General features: G+C 45.3%; 1 protein-coding gene across 4 annotated transcripts; it reads left to right on the top strand.

Annotated features, from left to right (window-relative positions):
• Positions 1 to 6: 6 nt before the first annotated feature.
• TPGS2 (tubulin polyglutamylase complex subunit 2) lies at positions 7 to 15,327 on the top strand. Of its 4 annotated transcripts, XM_036419606.2 has the most exons (7): positions 7 to 202; positions 2,839 to 2,918; positions 8,634 to 8,721; positions 10,745 to 10,873; positions 11,723 to 11,836; positions 13,347 to 13,507; positions 14,387 to 15,327. In XM_036419606.2, the coding sequence occupies exons 1-7, from the start codon at positions 7 to 9 to the stop codon at positions 14,624 to 14,626; spliced, it is 1,008 nt and encodes a 335-aa protein (XP_036275499.1). In that variant the 3' UTR covers positions 14,627 to 15,327. The 4 variants fall into 4 exon arrangements, with proteins under 4 accessions (XP_036275499.1, XP_036275501.1, XP_036275500.1 ...); XM_036419608.2 differs by lacking the exon at positions 10,745 to 10,873; XM_036419607.2 differs by lacking the exon at positions 11,723 to 11,836.
• Positions 15,328 to 16,063: the final 736 nt, after the last annotated feature.

The following is a 16,063-nucleotide window of genomic DNA, read 5'->3' as shown; positions in this document are numbered from 1 at the left end:
AACGCGATGGCCGAGGCGCGGGGGCGGGGCCCGGCCCTGCGGCGCTCCCCGCTCGCCCGCTCGGGCCCCGCGGCTGCCCGGGCGGCGCGCGGAGCGGGCTCGCGAGCCATGGAGGAGCCTTCGCCCGCCGCCTCGGCCCAGCCCGCGGGCTCCTGCAAGCCGCACCTGGAGAAGCTGACCCTGGGGGTGACGCGCATCCTGGGTGAGTGGGGGGGCGGCGTGCCCTGCGGCGCGGGGGCGGCACCGCCTTGCACGCCGGTGGGCATCGCTGCTGCTGGCACTCGCGTGGCCGAGGAGGAAAGGGCGAGCTTGGCAGGGGGTGTGGGGATGCAGAGTTGGGAAGCCCGGAGGAGGAAGAGGTTCTCGCACCCGAGGTCGCCCCGCAGGCCCCGCAAAGGTGGGCAGAAACGTTGCAAAGGAGCAGCAGGCACCTGACAGGTGTGAGTTCTGGGCGGAGGGAGGCCCCGGAGAGCCCTGGGAGCTGGGAGAAGGCTGCAGCCGCCTCCGGGGGCAGCAGAGCCTGGCACTGCCGAATGGGCGTGTCCGTGATCGCACCATTAGTTAGCCACCAGCGCGATGTCCCTGGGACTACAAAGGTGAGGAAAAGTGAACACATTCATGGTGGTGGTGGTGGTGGGGGGGGGGGGGATGTAAAGACGAGGGCCCCAGAAAGTGAGAGGAGCTCGGCGACCTATTGTTCCGAAGCAGCACACAGGAGTGGGTGATTGGCCTCATCTGGGGCTGGAGGAACATTGGCCACACGTGACGCTGGATTTTGCAAGACCAGCGGGATGTAGTGAGATAGCCAAGAAAGAGAAAGGCAGGCTAAGCCCGCAGGACAGCGTGATGGGGTGTCCTGCCGTCACATTGATTAATATAATAAAAATCCAAATACTGAACCTATGACCCAGGCCCTTGTGAATTTCCCTCATCGGCCTTTCTGGTTTTTCTGTGTTTGTTTTGTTGTTGTTGTTGTTGTTTTGTTTGTTTGTTTTTGTTTTTGTTTTTGCCTTGTTGTACCATAAACACGTTGAGCTTTGCAGTTTGTGAGACCCGTCACTGAAATTGCCTTTTTCCTAAATCTCCCTCGTGTCATTCAGATCTGTGGGTCACAGAGCACCACCTCCGTGAAGTCTTCTCTGATTATATACAACACCTTTCCTTATCACTCTCTTGTCCCTTAGCCTACCTTTTTTAAAAACCCTTATGGCTTTACCACGTCTTGGAATTGTGTATTTATCTGGTTACTTTTTAAAGTTGCCTGTCTCTTTTCTGTAATAGAAGTCCATGAGGATAGGAACTGTATTTCCCAGCGCCTGAAACAGTCAATGAGATATGAAACACCAAGCTGTGGTTGGGAGAATTGATAAATTTTAGCAACGAAGTTATCGAGTGGGGCAAGGAGAAATCTAATGACCACCACCTATCTCCTATCTCATTGTCATGCAGACTTCTGCTCTGTTTCTTACACTCCTGGTTAGGGAGGTCTTGGCTATTTTACAGGCTTGCTTCATTATTCTCTTTATAAATCTAGGACTTTTTCAGTAAGTAAGTTTTCTTTTGATTAATGTTTAACCCACTTAAGTCCAGCTATCTAAATAATCCTTTAAACTGTCAGTTCAGTGTAAAGACCTGAGTAATTAAATGACTGTAAACATTTTAAATTCTATTTGTACTGTTAATGTATTCTATTACTCTTTTCAGATGTTTGGCAAATTGGTAGTTCAAAGCTAAACCTACCTAAGGAATTAAACAACTCTGGTAATTAAATGTACGACGAATCTAGCCTCCCATTAAGCATTCTCTTTATAAGTTTAATCAAAGCTCATAATTTCAAGTTAATCACAAATTGAAAATCAATTATATTTTTATTTTTTCACATTCGTATTTTGTTTTGAAAAGATAAAATATTAAGAGGATTTTTTAAAACCAAGTAGCTAAAGTAAGCAACCCCCCCCCCAATCTCCTTCCTAAAAATATGAAATAACTTCACAACTGCAACATTTCTGTCCAAAAACAAACATTTAAAAATCCTCAACAAAATACTATCAAACTAAATTCACCAACATTAAAAATATTATATACCCACTGTGAGTTAGCCCAGGAGTGTGCAGCTTGTGGAACATATGAAAACCAATATAGTGCACCTTGATAATAGAATAAATGACAACTACCACATAATCATGTCAGTAGGTGTAAAGAAAGCACTTGAAAAAATCCAACACTTTTAGTTTAAAAAGGAAACACTCAAAACCTAGAAGTAGGTTATCTAAGCATCATAAATAATAATTCCCCTTTTACCACTTCTTTTCAATATTGGATTGGAGAATCTAGTCAGTACAATTAGCCAAGAAAATAAAGTCATACAAACTGGAAAGAAGGAAATAAACTATGTTATTTGTAGATAACATGACCTTGTCTATTTATTTTTTATATTTTATTGATTTTTTAGAGAGAGGGTTAGAGAGTGAGAAACATTGATGAGAGAGAGTCATCAATCAGCTGCCTCTTGCACACCCCCCACCGGGGATGTGTCCGCAACCAAGGTACATGCCCTTGATCAGAATCGAACCCGGGACCTTTCAGTCTGCAGGCCGAAGCTCTATCCACTGAGCCAAACCGGTTTTGGCCATGACCTTGTCTATTTTAAAAATCATAATTCACAAAAACAAACAAAAGAAACCCTACAATCAAGTGTAAATTTGGCTGTCATTTGGCCATGATTTTTAAGTCAGGTGGAGTCCACTTTCTCTGATCTGAGTGCATGCACCTGTCTGTTACAGAAATGTCTGAGAGCGGCCAGTAGCAACTCTACAGGCTCTCATTTTCCTCTTTCAGAATCATCTCCAGGTGTGACAGAGGTGACCCTCATGGAAAAGCCACCTGCTGAACGTCACATGATCTCTTCGTGGGAACAAGTAAGTGTTGCTCTGTACAATTCTCATTTTCCAACAAAGGTCAAATTAAGTGCTCCTGAGAAGGAAAGATTAGGGCAGGAAACTATTCTTATCCAAGTTAGAGTTCACCCTTCTCTCTCTTCTGTTCAGGCCACTTAACACTCTCTTCCATTCTATGCCATATCCCAGCATGGGTCATTGCCTCTGAGCCTGTCATGTGGAGGCAGTGGAACATTCAGAGTTTATACAACAAAACTAAAACTCCAGCAAGGAAAGGAAAAAGTAAATGTCAATCCCCATGCCAGCAGAAGTGGTTAGTGTTATGGAGAAGTGCTAACCAGATTAATAGCTACTGCTTCCCAACCCTCCTCAGAACTTCCATTCATTTATTCAACAAAAGTTTAAAGCTTTTAAGATGGGCCAGGCATTGTCCTTGGTGCCGAGTCCTGGGCAATCAGTGGTAATAAAAAAGAGCACCCAAATTCTCCGGAGCAGCCGCGGGTGGGCAGGCTGCCACCAGGGTTTCAGGTTAATTTGCATAATCACTCTGGCTGGTAGCATAGTGGAGTGATGGTAATTTGCCTATTTCTCTTTTATTAGTGTAGATTTCAAATGTATTAAATAATAGATTTAGCTGATTTTTTTTTCTATTTTCATGATCTGAATAATTTTTTAAATATTGGAATAAATGCCAGTTTTTTTCTTCAGTGAAATCAATACCATAATAAATTTTATAATCTCTGCTTCTAGAATTCTTCAGCATAACTTAAAGTTTAACAATGCCAGCAGCTCTTCTCAGGTGAGATCTCATAGAATCCAGGTTAGGAAAGGCTCATAGGCAGTGGTTTCCTGTGTTTACCACTAGATGGCTCTAGTGACCAAAATCACAGCGGATACTGGCCTTCTGAGGGATAGAAGGCACATGAACTTCTTTGTCAGGACACTGGTATCTGTAGGCTTCCTGTGCTAGGGTGGGGGAGGGGGAAAGGCATTCTGGATGCTCACTTTTCCTCTCTGAAAGCACAGACGATATGCCATGGAGGAGGCAATAATATACTAAGTAAGGGTTTGATTGGCTAGAGACATGGATGGGCATGTGCACGGATATGAGTAATTTAGAATTTAGAGTATGTTCCTAGTACCTCCTGAAATTATACTAAGCTTGTTCTACCACCAGTTTGGATGATTTGCTGTCCATATAAAATATTTGTTTATATCTTATTGATTGTACTTTTTGACTTTCAGAACTATTCATTTCACTACATTAAATGTTCTAGAAGTAGATAGAGCATCAGCCTGCGGACTAAAGGGTCCCAGGTTCTATTCTGGACAAGGGCACATGCCCAGTTGCAGGCTCAATCCCCCCCAGTAGGGGGCGTGCAGGATGCAACCAATCAATGATTCTCTCATCATCGATGTTTCTCTCTCCCTTCCTCTCTGAAATCAATTTTAAAAATAAAGGTTCACATTTATCCAATAATTTGTTTCAGAAAGTAATTATGAGCATGGGTCTGAAGTTTTGGTAGTGATTGCCTTGTTCCGACATTACCCAAACTTTGCCACAGATCTCCTCTCACACCAGGCTCCTCTGAGTCTCCGCCTCAGCTTGTTTTCCTTGAGCAGCCCCTTCTCCGAGCAGCTAGCTCTCCACTGAGGCATTATCACGCAGAGCAGATACCTGCTCTGCCTTATCAGGTGAGACAAGTATCAAACTGGTGACTGCTCTAATAGACTCTTTTTATTGAGATATCCTATCTAATAAAGAGGGAATATACAAATTGACTGTTATCCTATCTAATAAAGAGGAAATATGCAAATTGACTGTCATGCCGCAACAAAATGGCTGTGCCCCCAGTGAAGGCTGAGTTCCCGTAATAAGCCTTAATGAGCAATCACCAGGGACTTGAGGCTGTGTGGCACTGGGCCCGGGGCGGGGGACCTCAGGCTGTGCCCCCACCTAGCAGGGCTTGATGGAGGATCTCAGGCCATGCCCCTCTCCCTATGGCCAGGCTGGGGGACCTCAGGCCGCACCCACCCCACCCACCTTGCCCAGGCGCCAGGCCAGAGGACCTGAGGCCATGCCCCCACCCTTTCACGCTCACTTTCATGTTCACTTTCACCTTATCTTTATATCTGAAGTGAATCTCTTGTAGGCAACTTATAATTTGGACTTGTGCTTTTTATTTTGTTTTTGTTAATCCTCACCCCAGGATATTTTCCCATTGATTTTTAGAGAGAGTGGAAAAGAGAGAGGGAGAGACAGAGAAACATTAATGTGAGAGAGGGCAGGGACTGCGTTGCAGCTAAGGTACATGCCCTTGACTGGAATGGAACCCGAGACCCTTCAGTCCAGGGGCCAATGTTCTATCCACTGAGCTAAACTGAGCTTTTTAATCCTTTCAGACACTTTTTGCCTTTTGATTGGAGAATTTACATTAAAGTAATTATTGATTATGTTTGGACTTACTGCCATTTTATTTTCATTGATTTCTGGCTGTTTTATAATTTTTTGTTTCTTGTTCTCTTGCTCTCTTCATTTGTGATTTGATTATTTTTCTGAAGAAATATGCTTAGATTGCTTTCCCTTTATCTTATATATCTACTATAGGCTTCTGTTTTGTAGTCACCATGAGGTTTACATAAAACAATATATAACAGTCTGTTTTATTAAGTTGATAATAACTTAAATTTGAATGTATTCTAAAGCTCTGTGTTATTTTTGCTCTCCCTCCCTACCACACATTTTAAAAAATATCACAGTTTATACCACTTTATCTTGTATATCCATTAACAAGTTACTGTATAGTTATTTTTACTACCTTTGTCTTAACATTTGTACTAGATTTATAAGTGATCAGCCTATCACCATGACAGATTATTCTGAATTATACATTTACCTTTGCCTGTGAGATTTATACTTTCATTATGTTTTTCTGTTGCTAATTAGTGCCCTTTCAACTGAAAGAAGTCTCTCTAACATTTCTTGTAAAGTTGGTCTAGTGGTCATGAATACCTTTAGCTTTTGTTTGTTTGGAAAGCTTTTGTTTCTCCTCCAATTCTAAAGGACAGCTTTGCCCAATAGAGTGTTCTTGGTTGACTCCCCCCACCCCACACACACACACACACTTTGAATATTTTGTGTCGCTCTCTTCTGGCCTGTCAAGTTTCTGCCTAAAAACCTCCTGGATAGCCTTAATGGGGGTTCTCTTGTTTGTAACAAGTAATTTTTTCTCTTGCTGCTTTTAAGATAAACTCCTTTAACTTTTCACAACTTAATTATAAGGTCTGTTTGGATTAATCTTTTTTGGAATTCTGAGCTTCCTGGATTGAGATGTCTCTTTCCTTTCCCTGGTTAGGAAAGTTTTCAGTCGTTATTTCTTCAAATAAGCTTTCTGCCCCTTTATCTCTTCTTCTGGGACCTCTATTATACAAAAGTGTTTGTTCGATATTGTCCCATGTCCCTTAAGCTATCTTTAGTGTTTTTCTTTTCTTTCTCTTTTGGCTGATCTCATTGGATGAGTTCCATTACCCTGTCTTCTAGTTTGCTGATCCTTTCTAACACTTCATCTAGCCTGCTGTTAAAACCCTTCCCATTTTATTAATTGTACTCTGCACCTCTGTGATTTCTTTTTGGTACTAATATTTTCTGTTTGTTGAAATTCTCATTTCACATGTTTTTCTCCTGGTCTCAGCATTTTATGACCATTATTTGGAGTTCTTATCAGTAAATCACTTCTTTTCATTAAAGAAGTGATTTGTTTTATCTTATTCTTTCATTGGGAACATATTCCTCTACTTTTTCATTTGCTTGACTCTCTGTGTTGGTTTCTGTGCATTAGATGAAAAAGCCACCTCTTTCAGACTTGAAGGAGTGGCCTCAGGTAAGGGATGAACTTTATTGTTCAACCCTGTCCTAGCTCTTGGTTTTTTGTCATATGTATATGATTTTCCAGCCTACTTTGTCCTTATGGCTCCCAGTAGTTGAGGGTGTGCCAAGGTCTATCAGTGTCCCAAAGGGGAGAATTTCATTGAGCACCTAGAAGCAACTGAATGAAAGCTGCATTTAAAATATGCAAATACTGCCGAAACCGGTTTGGCTCAGTGGATAGAGCATCGGCCTGCAGACTGAAAGGTCCCGAGTTCAATTCCGGTCAAAGGCATGTACCTTGGTTGCTGGCACATCCCCAGTAGGGGGTGTGCAAGAGGCAGCTGATCTATGATTCTCTCATCGATGTTTCTTACTCTCTATCCCTCTCCCTCTCTGTAAAAAAATCAATAAAATGTATTTTAAAAAATAAAATATGCAAATACTTTGGAAATACTCTTTAGGGTAAGATTGGGAGATAGGCTTTTTTGTTAAGAACTGTTTCTTTGCTACCATCCCGTTGACCTTGTGAACACAAGCCCTGCTGGCCACCAGATATGGGCAAAACCTCCATGTACAGAGGTACCAAGGACCAGGGGTGGGGGAGAGGAAGAGTTGAATATGGCACCCACTGTCCTCCCCATTTCTAGAAGGGACTGCAGTTGGCACTTACATGTTGTTAAATTATAAGCCTGACCCTCAGGCTGTACCTTTTAAGATCTACAAATAGGCTTAAGGGAATACTGAGCACTTCATTCTGCTGCTTTTGAGCTGTGCTTTGGGGATACAGTTAGTTAAGAACTGCTTTTCTGTGTGTGACAGTCCTGGGGGCCCCAGGAATGTAAGTCTGGCTGTCCACCAGCAGCAGCCAACCAAGAGCTGTGTCCTCTGAGCAGCAGCTACAAAAAGCCAGGGTGTCAGATATGCACAGGCTCCTTTCCCAGAAACACCTGCCACCTGGAGTGAGGCAGAAGGAAAGATTAAGATATTGCCAGCCTTGCCATTGGCTCATCTAGATGTGTGTTAAATTGGAAGCCTGCTCCTCAGGCTGGTTTTAAGATAAGCAAATATGCCTCCTTCACCACAGGCTCTGATTTCAGTCTGTTCTGCACTGGGCCCTGGGAGGATAGCCTTGGGAGTCCGTCTGAGCCCTTTGAGAACTGCCTTGTGAGTCTCTTATACCCATTGGCTTTCAGAGCTAGATGCTCTAGGGCAGCGGTCGGCAAACTGTGGCTCCCGAGCCGTGGTTTACCGCTCTGTTGACTCATGAGTTTGCAGCCACTGGGATAGGGGCTTAATCACAAGGAACAGCAATAACCTATAATTATTGGAATCGGGAGTCTCATCAGTGGTCGGCAAACTCATTAGTCAACAGAGCTGCAAACCTCAACTCGCAAGCCGCAGTTTGCCGACCACTGCTTTAGGGAATCCATCTCTCAAGTGCAAGTCTTAAAAGTTGGGGTGTCAGATGTGTGATCCAAACTCTTCTGCAGGAAGAACCTGGAAGTTAGAGGCACCGACCAGGGGTGTTTTCTAGTGAGCTTGTGATCAGCCCTTCTGACGTAGCTTTCTGAGTTTTTTCTCGTTTGCCTGACATGTCGGAATCATTCAACTAATTTCTGGATTTCTTTTGAAGGGAACTATTCAGTCTGTAGCTGTTGGGTTTGGGTGTCAGTGGGAGGAAGTGAGTTGAGGAGCTTCCTTTGTTGCCAATCTGACCCTGGACTCGAATAGAGTTTTGTAGATAATCACCACCACCGTCTTCCTTTTGGGGGAATCCGAACCATGATACATAGTGTCCCCCGTTGCTGTGAGGTACAGCCCTGTGCTCTCTTTCCCAGCCCTCACCTGATCTTTTCTTGCGATTCTAGAGAAATAACTGTACCCTGCCTGAGGACTTGAAGAATTTCTACCTGGTGACCAACGGCTTCCACATGACATGGAGTGTGAAGCTGGACGGTGAGTCAGCCCGGCTGTAGGGGAACGTTCCCCTGCCTGCGAGGGCAGATGAAACAGCTCTGAGGACTTTACAACTTTGGAGTCTTTGAATCTGGATGGTTTTCGTGGTTTCTCCTAAAGTGCAGTGCCCAGAAGCTGTAACCAAAGCTAAAATACGTGTCATTTCTCCACCCCCAACCCCCAGGCCAGAGTCTAGCCAGTACTTAAGTAGAAGTTCATTTTAGAGGTTTCCTATTGAAATTAGGTGGAGGAAAAACATAAGGAGTCCACAGAAATCCTGAGCCAGTTCAAATGAAAAGCCTCTGAGGACTCCCGGTGAGCTGCAGTGACGGCCCTGGCAGTCCCCAAAGAGCTCCTCCCTTCTCGCCCTGCAGAGGAAGCCCTCAGGGCTCCGACCCCAGGCCAGAGCTTTCCTTCTCTCCCTCCCATCCCAGCCAAGTCACCGTCAGCCTCCGCCTCCACTGAATGGACCTGGCCAGGCGTGTGTGCTGCGGAGGTGGGAACTCCTGGGAACTCACAGCAGAGAGGCAGGTGCTGTGTGGCGTGAAAGGCAGTGCTGCCCACTTAGGTGGTGGCTCCAGTAACATTTCAGAGGCTGGGAAATCCGCAGTCCAGCCCATTCTTGGTACAGACTTCCTGTCCCCAGGAGGCCTGAATTGCCTCCAGTCTCCATCCACACCCCCAGGTCTCCCTCGTCCTTGGGAAATGCAGTGCCTCCTCTTGCATAGTAGATCTGCAGAACTGACCTCCTTCATTGCCTCTGCCTCCTGAGTCGCCCTTTTTTTTAGTGATTCTCACAGCCTTACTGTTTCTCTCTCACAGATGAGAAGAAGCACTTTTTATAGCTCGCTACTGAGCATTTAACAAGAACTTTTAGCTTAAAAAACTTTCCTCAAATGGCCTAGAAACATTGTTGTCACCAGTATCAGAACCCTCCTTTGCAGCATGGCCATGGCCTCTGGGTTGTAGAACAGAGAGTGGGGAGTCTAGACTGCCTGTCAGAACCCCTGGCCCATGTCGTGCAGCGAGGTTAGCCCCTTCACAAGCCTGCCTCAGAAAAGAAGCGTTTCATTGCCACACCCATTTCCACTGGGTAGCTAGTCAGTAACAGAAAAGCCAGTGGAGGCAGCTTCTAATGTCTGCCCCTATTAGTGGTCTTTTCTTCTGGACATTCGTACACCAGCTGCTTTATTGCCTCAGCCATTCCAATGTGTGCCATCCGTGTCCACCATCCTATATTGCAAGGATTCTATATTTAGGAAAGGGAAATACGCAGTCTGAATATTTTTTATTTTTTTATTTTTATTTATTTTTTTGAGAAAGAGCAAGCAAGTGGGGAAAGAGAGAGACATGGATATCGAGACATCATTGTGAGAGAGGAACATTGATCAGTTCACTGCCTGCTCGTACCCGGACCAGGAATCTAACCCGACACCCTTTGGTGGATGTGGCTGTGCTCCAACCAGCCGAGCCTCACCGGCCAGGGCAGTGCGTGCGTTTCCTATTTACACCCTAATCACAGAAGAGGAACCAAGCAAGAGGCCTCTTAAGTTTTCTTACTGAACGAGGAAAAATGAAGTGGAGCAGGAGATGTTTTCCATCGTGGAAGCTTATAACAAGGAGGTTGAAGGGTCAGGTATATCAACAAAGCTGCTCCTCCTTCGGAAAGTACATATGACTTAATGCAAGGGGAAGAAGGAACAAAGACATTGTTAAGTCCTTTGCTCTTCAGACAGGGCTCCTGCCCTAGATCTCGCAGTTCCTCTGGAGCATCCCTTTGTCACTGTCCTTTAGTGCCTGCCCTGCCACGTGCGGCGGGGACTCTTCGCCTGTGGCCCCGGCTGTTGTTTTTTACATGAAAGGTTGGTGCCTAGAGCAGGTTGTGCATTGATCTTCTCTCCATCAGCTTCCTCAGCCCTAGGATCAAACAATAGGCGGGATTGGGTTACTTAAGCAGAAGCCTTACTGACAACCATGGTCACTAAGGTATTCCTCCAAGTAATTCTTTGTAATGTTCCCATAGACCACAGCATCCCATTGGGCAACATGGCAATTAATAGTATCTCAAAACTGACTCAACTCAACCAGACTTCCATGTACTCACTCCCTAATGCACCAACTCTGGCTGACCTGGAGGACGATACACAAGAAGGTACAAACTTCTGCTCTGAATTAGAAATTAGCCTGCTTCTTTTCCTTTTGTAATGTACTAGAGGCCCGAAGCATGAAATTCAGGCAAGGGGTTCGGCCCTCACAGCCCCACCTGCCTTGGCCAGCCCTCGCAGGCTCCGGCTTAATCCGGACGTTGTTCTGGTTGTTCTGCTGTTCAGTCTAATTAGCATATTAGCTCTTTATTAAATAGGATATGTAAATATTATATTTATATACTTTGTTTAATCTCTCCTGTGTTAGTAAACTGCACCTGTCACAAATACTAATATTTATTGCATGTTAGCTATAATGACAGATGAGAAGGTTTCTGATGCTTGCATTTCTAAGAATCTTTTATGTTATTCCATAATATTTGATTTCTAGGTGGGTATTTCTAATTGGAACTAGACCTAGCATTAATTATAACATAATAACATAATTAAATATATACATTTTAGACTGAGAAAAAGGATTCTAATCAAAAGATCATAAAATGCTATAGAAAAGGGGAAAGTAGTTGCCTAAGGAAAAGAGAAAAGCTATATCAACACCAGGTCATTCAGATCACTCTGCCTTTATGGAGTCCCACTCCCAGGAAGTTGAGTTCATTCTCCTCCTGCTACCTTCGCCCAGATTCATGGCACTGTTGGTGATAAGGGAGCCCAGACAAAAAGCCTAGGATCCGGGCATTTAAAGTATAGAAATCATGTGTCCCTCTCTGGAAAATAGTTAAGGCTATGTCTGTGAGAAGGCCTTTTACCCCATTTTTACATGTGAGCAAAGCTAGATGCATAAGTGTGTGCTTGAGTTGAGTATATTTGAACATCACCATTACCTTGTGGGTTTGCAGACAGTGAGAACCAGCCAGAGAAGCCCCACTTTGACTCTCGCAGTGTGATATTTGAGCTGGACCCTTGCAACGGGAATGGGAAGGTTTGCCTCGTCTACAAAAAAGGGAAACCAGGTAGGAACCATTGACAAGCATGGTCTGTGGTTTGGGGACAGCCCTGGCTGACCCTTGCTCTCCAGCCACACACAAAAAGCCCCCTACTCCTGACCTGGCATACCACCCGGGTTCATATAGGTGCCAAGACCTCTCTGAGCACCCTCTCTGTGCCCATTAGTAGAGTCTTTTTAAGCTATCATCATTTGTGACTTATTGCAAAATAATGGGATTAGGGTAATAAGTGAATTAAGACTAGAGGAAGTCATTCTATTTATAGCTCCTCCAGCAGGCACATGTGTTAGAAAAGCATTCAGGAGAAACATGGTCTTTCTTCAGTGCTTCTTTATGTTACCCAGTTAAACAGCACTAAAAACCTGAGTTACTAGACTTCAGTGTAAGCACAGATGGGAAATGAGGAGAAAAGGGCTCTGGCCTTGAGCAGGGCTACCACCTGGCAGCTACCAGCAGTTCAGGCCCTGGCCTGGGGCTGTGAACAGAGCGGGACAAAGCCCAGCCTCCTTCCATGCTCTCTGGCTGGTCGGGAGAGAAGACACACAGGACTTACCTAACCTCCGGGAAGGAGAGGGGTCTTCAGCTGAGGATCTTAGTGAAAGGCCTTTGAGCCGCCTCTGACACAGGGTAGGAATGAGACACGGGGTGGGGCTAAAGGGTTCGCTGGCGAAAGAGGCATCCAAAGAGGGACAAGTGAAAGCCATGTCGTAGGAAAGACCAACTGATTTGGGGGGAATGACAAGGAATCCCAGTTCACCGAACTCCCATGGTTCATCCTGTGGATAAATGGATGAAGCCAGAGGCTGGTGGTTCCCTTTCAGTGGCGTTCTGAAAGCCAGGTGAAGGAGTTTGGACATAGCGTAGAAGAGAGGAGGAGCTCGAGGATGTTCTCCAGGAGAATGGCGGGATTCCGGTGAAAATGAATGAGACCATAAGCAGTTTGGGAAGAGGGAGAGCCTGGAGGCCACTTAGGGAGATGTGGCAGCCATTAGACAGGAGGTGAAGTAGGGGGGCCGGCCAGTAAGAGTGGCAGGTGAGAAGCAGGTGTGAGGCGGGCCCTGGAACAACAGTGCCTGCTTCTGCCCAACCAGGACGTCACGGCAGCACAGGCAGGCTCCCAGGCGAGGGAGCTGGTCCACGGTGGTTCCCATAGCACGTGTAACTCTTGACAGAGTCTTTAGAAAGCCAGAGCTCTTTGGGATTCCTCTCCCTGGGGAAAGCTGAGACTGCAGTGTGTGCCCGCTGGGGAGGGGAATACTGTTTCCACGGGGAAAAGCAGTGCTGCTGAGATAGCCTGCTGCACATGTGGCAGAAGCCCGCACAGGGATCCGTCCAGGGGTCAGGAATCCGAAGGGCACCAAGCCGCGGCAGCCAATGGAAAAGGGGACCGGGAGGTGGGAAGAGAAAGAAGGGAACTTGTACTATTTGAATTTTTTTAAACGATGAGTATATATTGACTTTAGATAAAAGGAAAAATGTTAAGCTATCCTTTCATTTCTGTCCTTTGCTGTTTCAGCATTAGCAAAAGACTCTGAGATCTGGTTCCTGGACAGAGCACTATACTGGCATTTCCTCACAGACACCTTCACCGCCTATTACCGCCTGCTCCTCACGCACCTGGGCCTGCCTCAGTGGCAGTATGCCTTCACCAGCTATGGCATTAGCCCACAGGCCAAGGTAAGGACCCCCTGTCCACACAAACTGTAGAATGTATCAGAGCCTTCTGAGGAATGCAGGCTCCCAGTTCTCCCATCTGATTGAGGAATCCCCGGTGGAGCCCAGAGATCCCTTTCAATAAGCGAGGCAGGGGATCCCTCCTCACTTTACACCAATCTAGGTCAGTGGTTCCCGAGCTGGCTGGTCCTCAGAATCGCTGAGGAGTTTTACTCTAATCAAATGTTGTCGGGCCTTCACTCTGATTGAGGGTTTTGATGGGCAGCACACAGAAAGGTTGCCAGCATTCGGTGCCCCTCCCCACAGGCAGCCATGTTGGAGTTTCTCATGTGCCCTTACCAAGACACGCAGGCATGTGGTTTGGGTTCCTTTTTCCCCCAGTCACAAGTGCAGGATGCTGCTCACATCTGTGTGTCCCTTCTTTTCACTCAGCACTCTGTCCTGGAGCTCATTCCCTATCAGTACATAAAGAGCTGTCCTCCTCAGTGACAGAGGATTCCAGAGCATGGGTGTGCCTCCTTTATGTTACAGATCCTGCCAAACCTACCCAATGAGCAATGCCTGGTTTGAGGGCAGAACACTTAGGACTCTGTCCCCCGGATTTGGGACCAGCAGCCCCGGCTCAGGGCTCACTAGATCAGAAGGAAGGAATCTCACCAGATTCCTAGTCCTCAGACTGCATTTACTTGAAAGGTTCTAAGATCTCCCGGAGCAATGCGTGTGTCATCACGTTCACAGGAAGTCTAAGAGAATTTCAAAGGCTTTTTCATAAAAACTTACTCTTTGCCTCATCTGTCTGGCTCTTCTCTGTATCCCCACTGAATAGCATAAACAAGAGCATTTCTCTTTTGATTGTGACCCTCTCTCCATTCTGCCTTCCAGCAATGGTTCAACATGTACAAGCCCATCACCTACAACACGAGCCTGCTCACTGAAGAAACCGACTCCTTTGTGAACAAGCTGGATCCCAGCAAAGTGTTCAGGAGCAAGAACAAGATGTTAATCCCAAAAAAGAAAGGGCCTGTTCCGTCTGCAGGCAGCCAAAAAGGGCCCTCGGGTCCTCCCTCCGCCCCCTCCACCCCGAAGTCCACCTCTGGCTCTGGAAACCCTGTGCGGAAATGAGTCCCTTCCCGCCAGCTCCCTGCAGCCCCACAGCGATGATTTCCAGGCACAGATGCCCAGGGGGCCCAAGCCTGAGGGCCTCCTCCCATCTGAGTGACCAAACCCCAGGCCTCTTACTCCCGTGAATTAGCCAGGAGTTGGGCATACTCAGGTCTCCCCCGGAGTCCTCTCATGACACCCCTACCTCCAGACACTGTGCAGAAATTTAGATCGTCTTTAAAGTAGCCAAATAGATCTGTTCAGAGGTTCCTCTCTTCCCAGAGCAGCCCTCTCAGCAGGAACTGAGGAGTGCTCCAAAGAAGCCGCTGGTTTAGAACCACGAGGCATTAGAACTGCAATGTTCTGTTGGTAGCCACTAGTCACATGTTGCTATTTAAATCTAAGTTATACTGCAAATCCACGTCCTTATAGCTACACTTGGAATATTCATGTGGCTAGTGGATTCCACTTGGACAGCGCAGAGATAATGGGACATTTCTATCACCACAGAAAATTCTATTGGATGGCACCCCATTAGAATCATCCCACTGTTCTTCCTCAGTTCAATTAATATTTGTTAGGGAATGTTGATATCTTAATTTGATGATTATAATGTTCTATGGAAACTCTTGAAAATATAATTGTATGTTCCTTATATCCTTCACCACAAATCTGCATATTTTTTAGTTTGTTTTTTTTTTTATAAAGTTTCTTGCTTCCAATTTTGTGTTGTAATGTTTGCGCTTTTGCCAAAATTACCTTTCTCTAAAGGAGAGGAGATTCTGCTGGACTCCAGCCCTTTAAAACCATCCCCGGAGAGGTGCTTTGCAGGACTCCATAACAGCTGAGTCACTTCTAGCTGACGTGAGCCCAGTGCAAGCACAGAAATGAGGTCTCTGGTTCACATTCAGGAAACAGTCCCATTAAAGGTACTAAAGTGTTTTTCCTTCCTTCCATGGCCTCTAGCAGCTTGTTATGGTGGTTTTTGCTAGTTAACGCTATTCTAAGTAAAATTAAAATTTTAAATTATTAGTGTTTTATCATTCATCTTTATTTTATCTAACTCCAGTTTTAGCTGCAAATATAAAACATTTACTCATGCAGAACAACCAGAATTACATAATTTGTGTTTCATACTTATGTATACATACTGTGTGCATATGCATTCTTACCAGAACTGTGAGAACACTGCATAAAACTAGCTCAAATGTTGTTTCACTTCTTGATATATACACATTCTATAAACACTTTCAACTTACTGATAAATAAGGAAGTTCTGAGAAAAAGAAACTCTGTTTTCCCATATGTTTTCCTTCTCTAAGTCATCATTTTTCACCATAAGTGGTTGACTGATACTACCATGAGTAAGAATATGTTAGGGTTCCGTGGTCATTCGTGTTGCTTAGAATACCATTACCCTCTTTTGCATTTGAATCAATTCTCAAATGGAAAGTAAGG

This window comes from Pipistrellus kuhlii, unplaced genomic scaffold (assembly GCF_014108245.1).
Source record: "Pipistrellus kuhlii isolate mPipKuh1 unplaced genomic scaffold, mPipKuh1.p scaffold_m20_p_6, whole genome shotgun sequence".
NCBI classification, from domain to species: Eukaryota; Metazoa; Chordata; class Mammalia; order Chiroptera; family Vespertilionidae; genus Pipistrellus; species Pipistrellus kuhlii.
The sequence above is the reverse complement of the archived record's forward strand: the minus strand, read 5'-3'. Positions and strand labels throughout refer to the sequence as shown.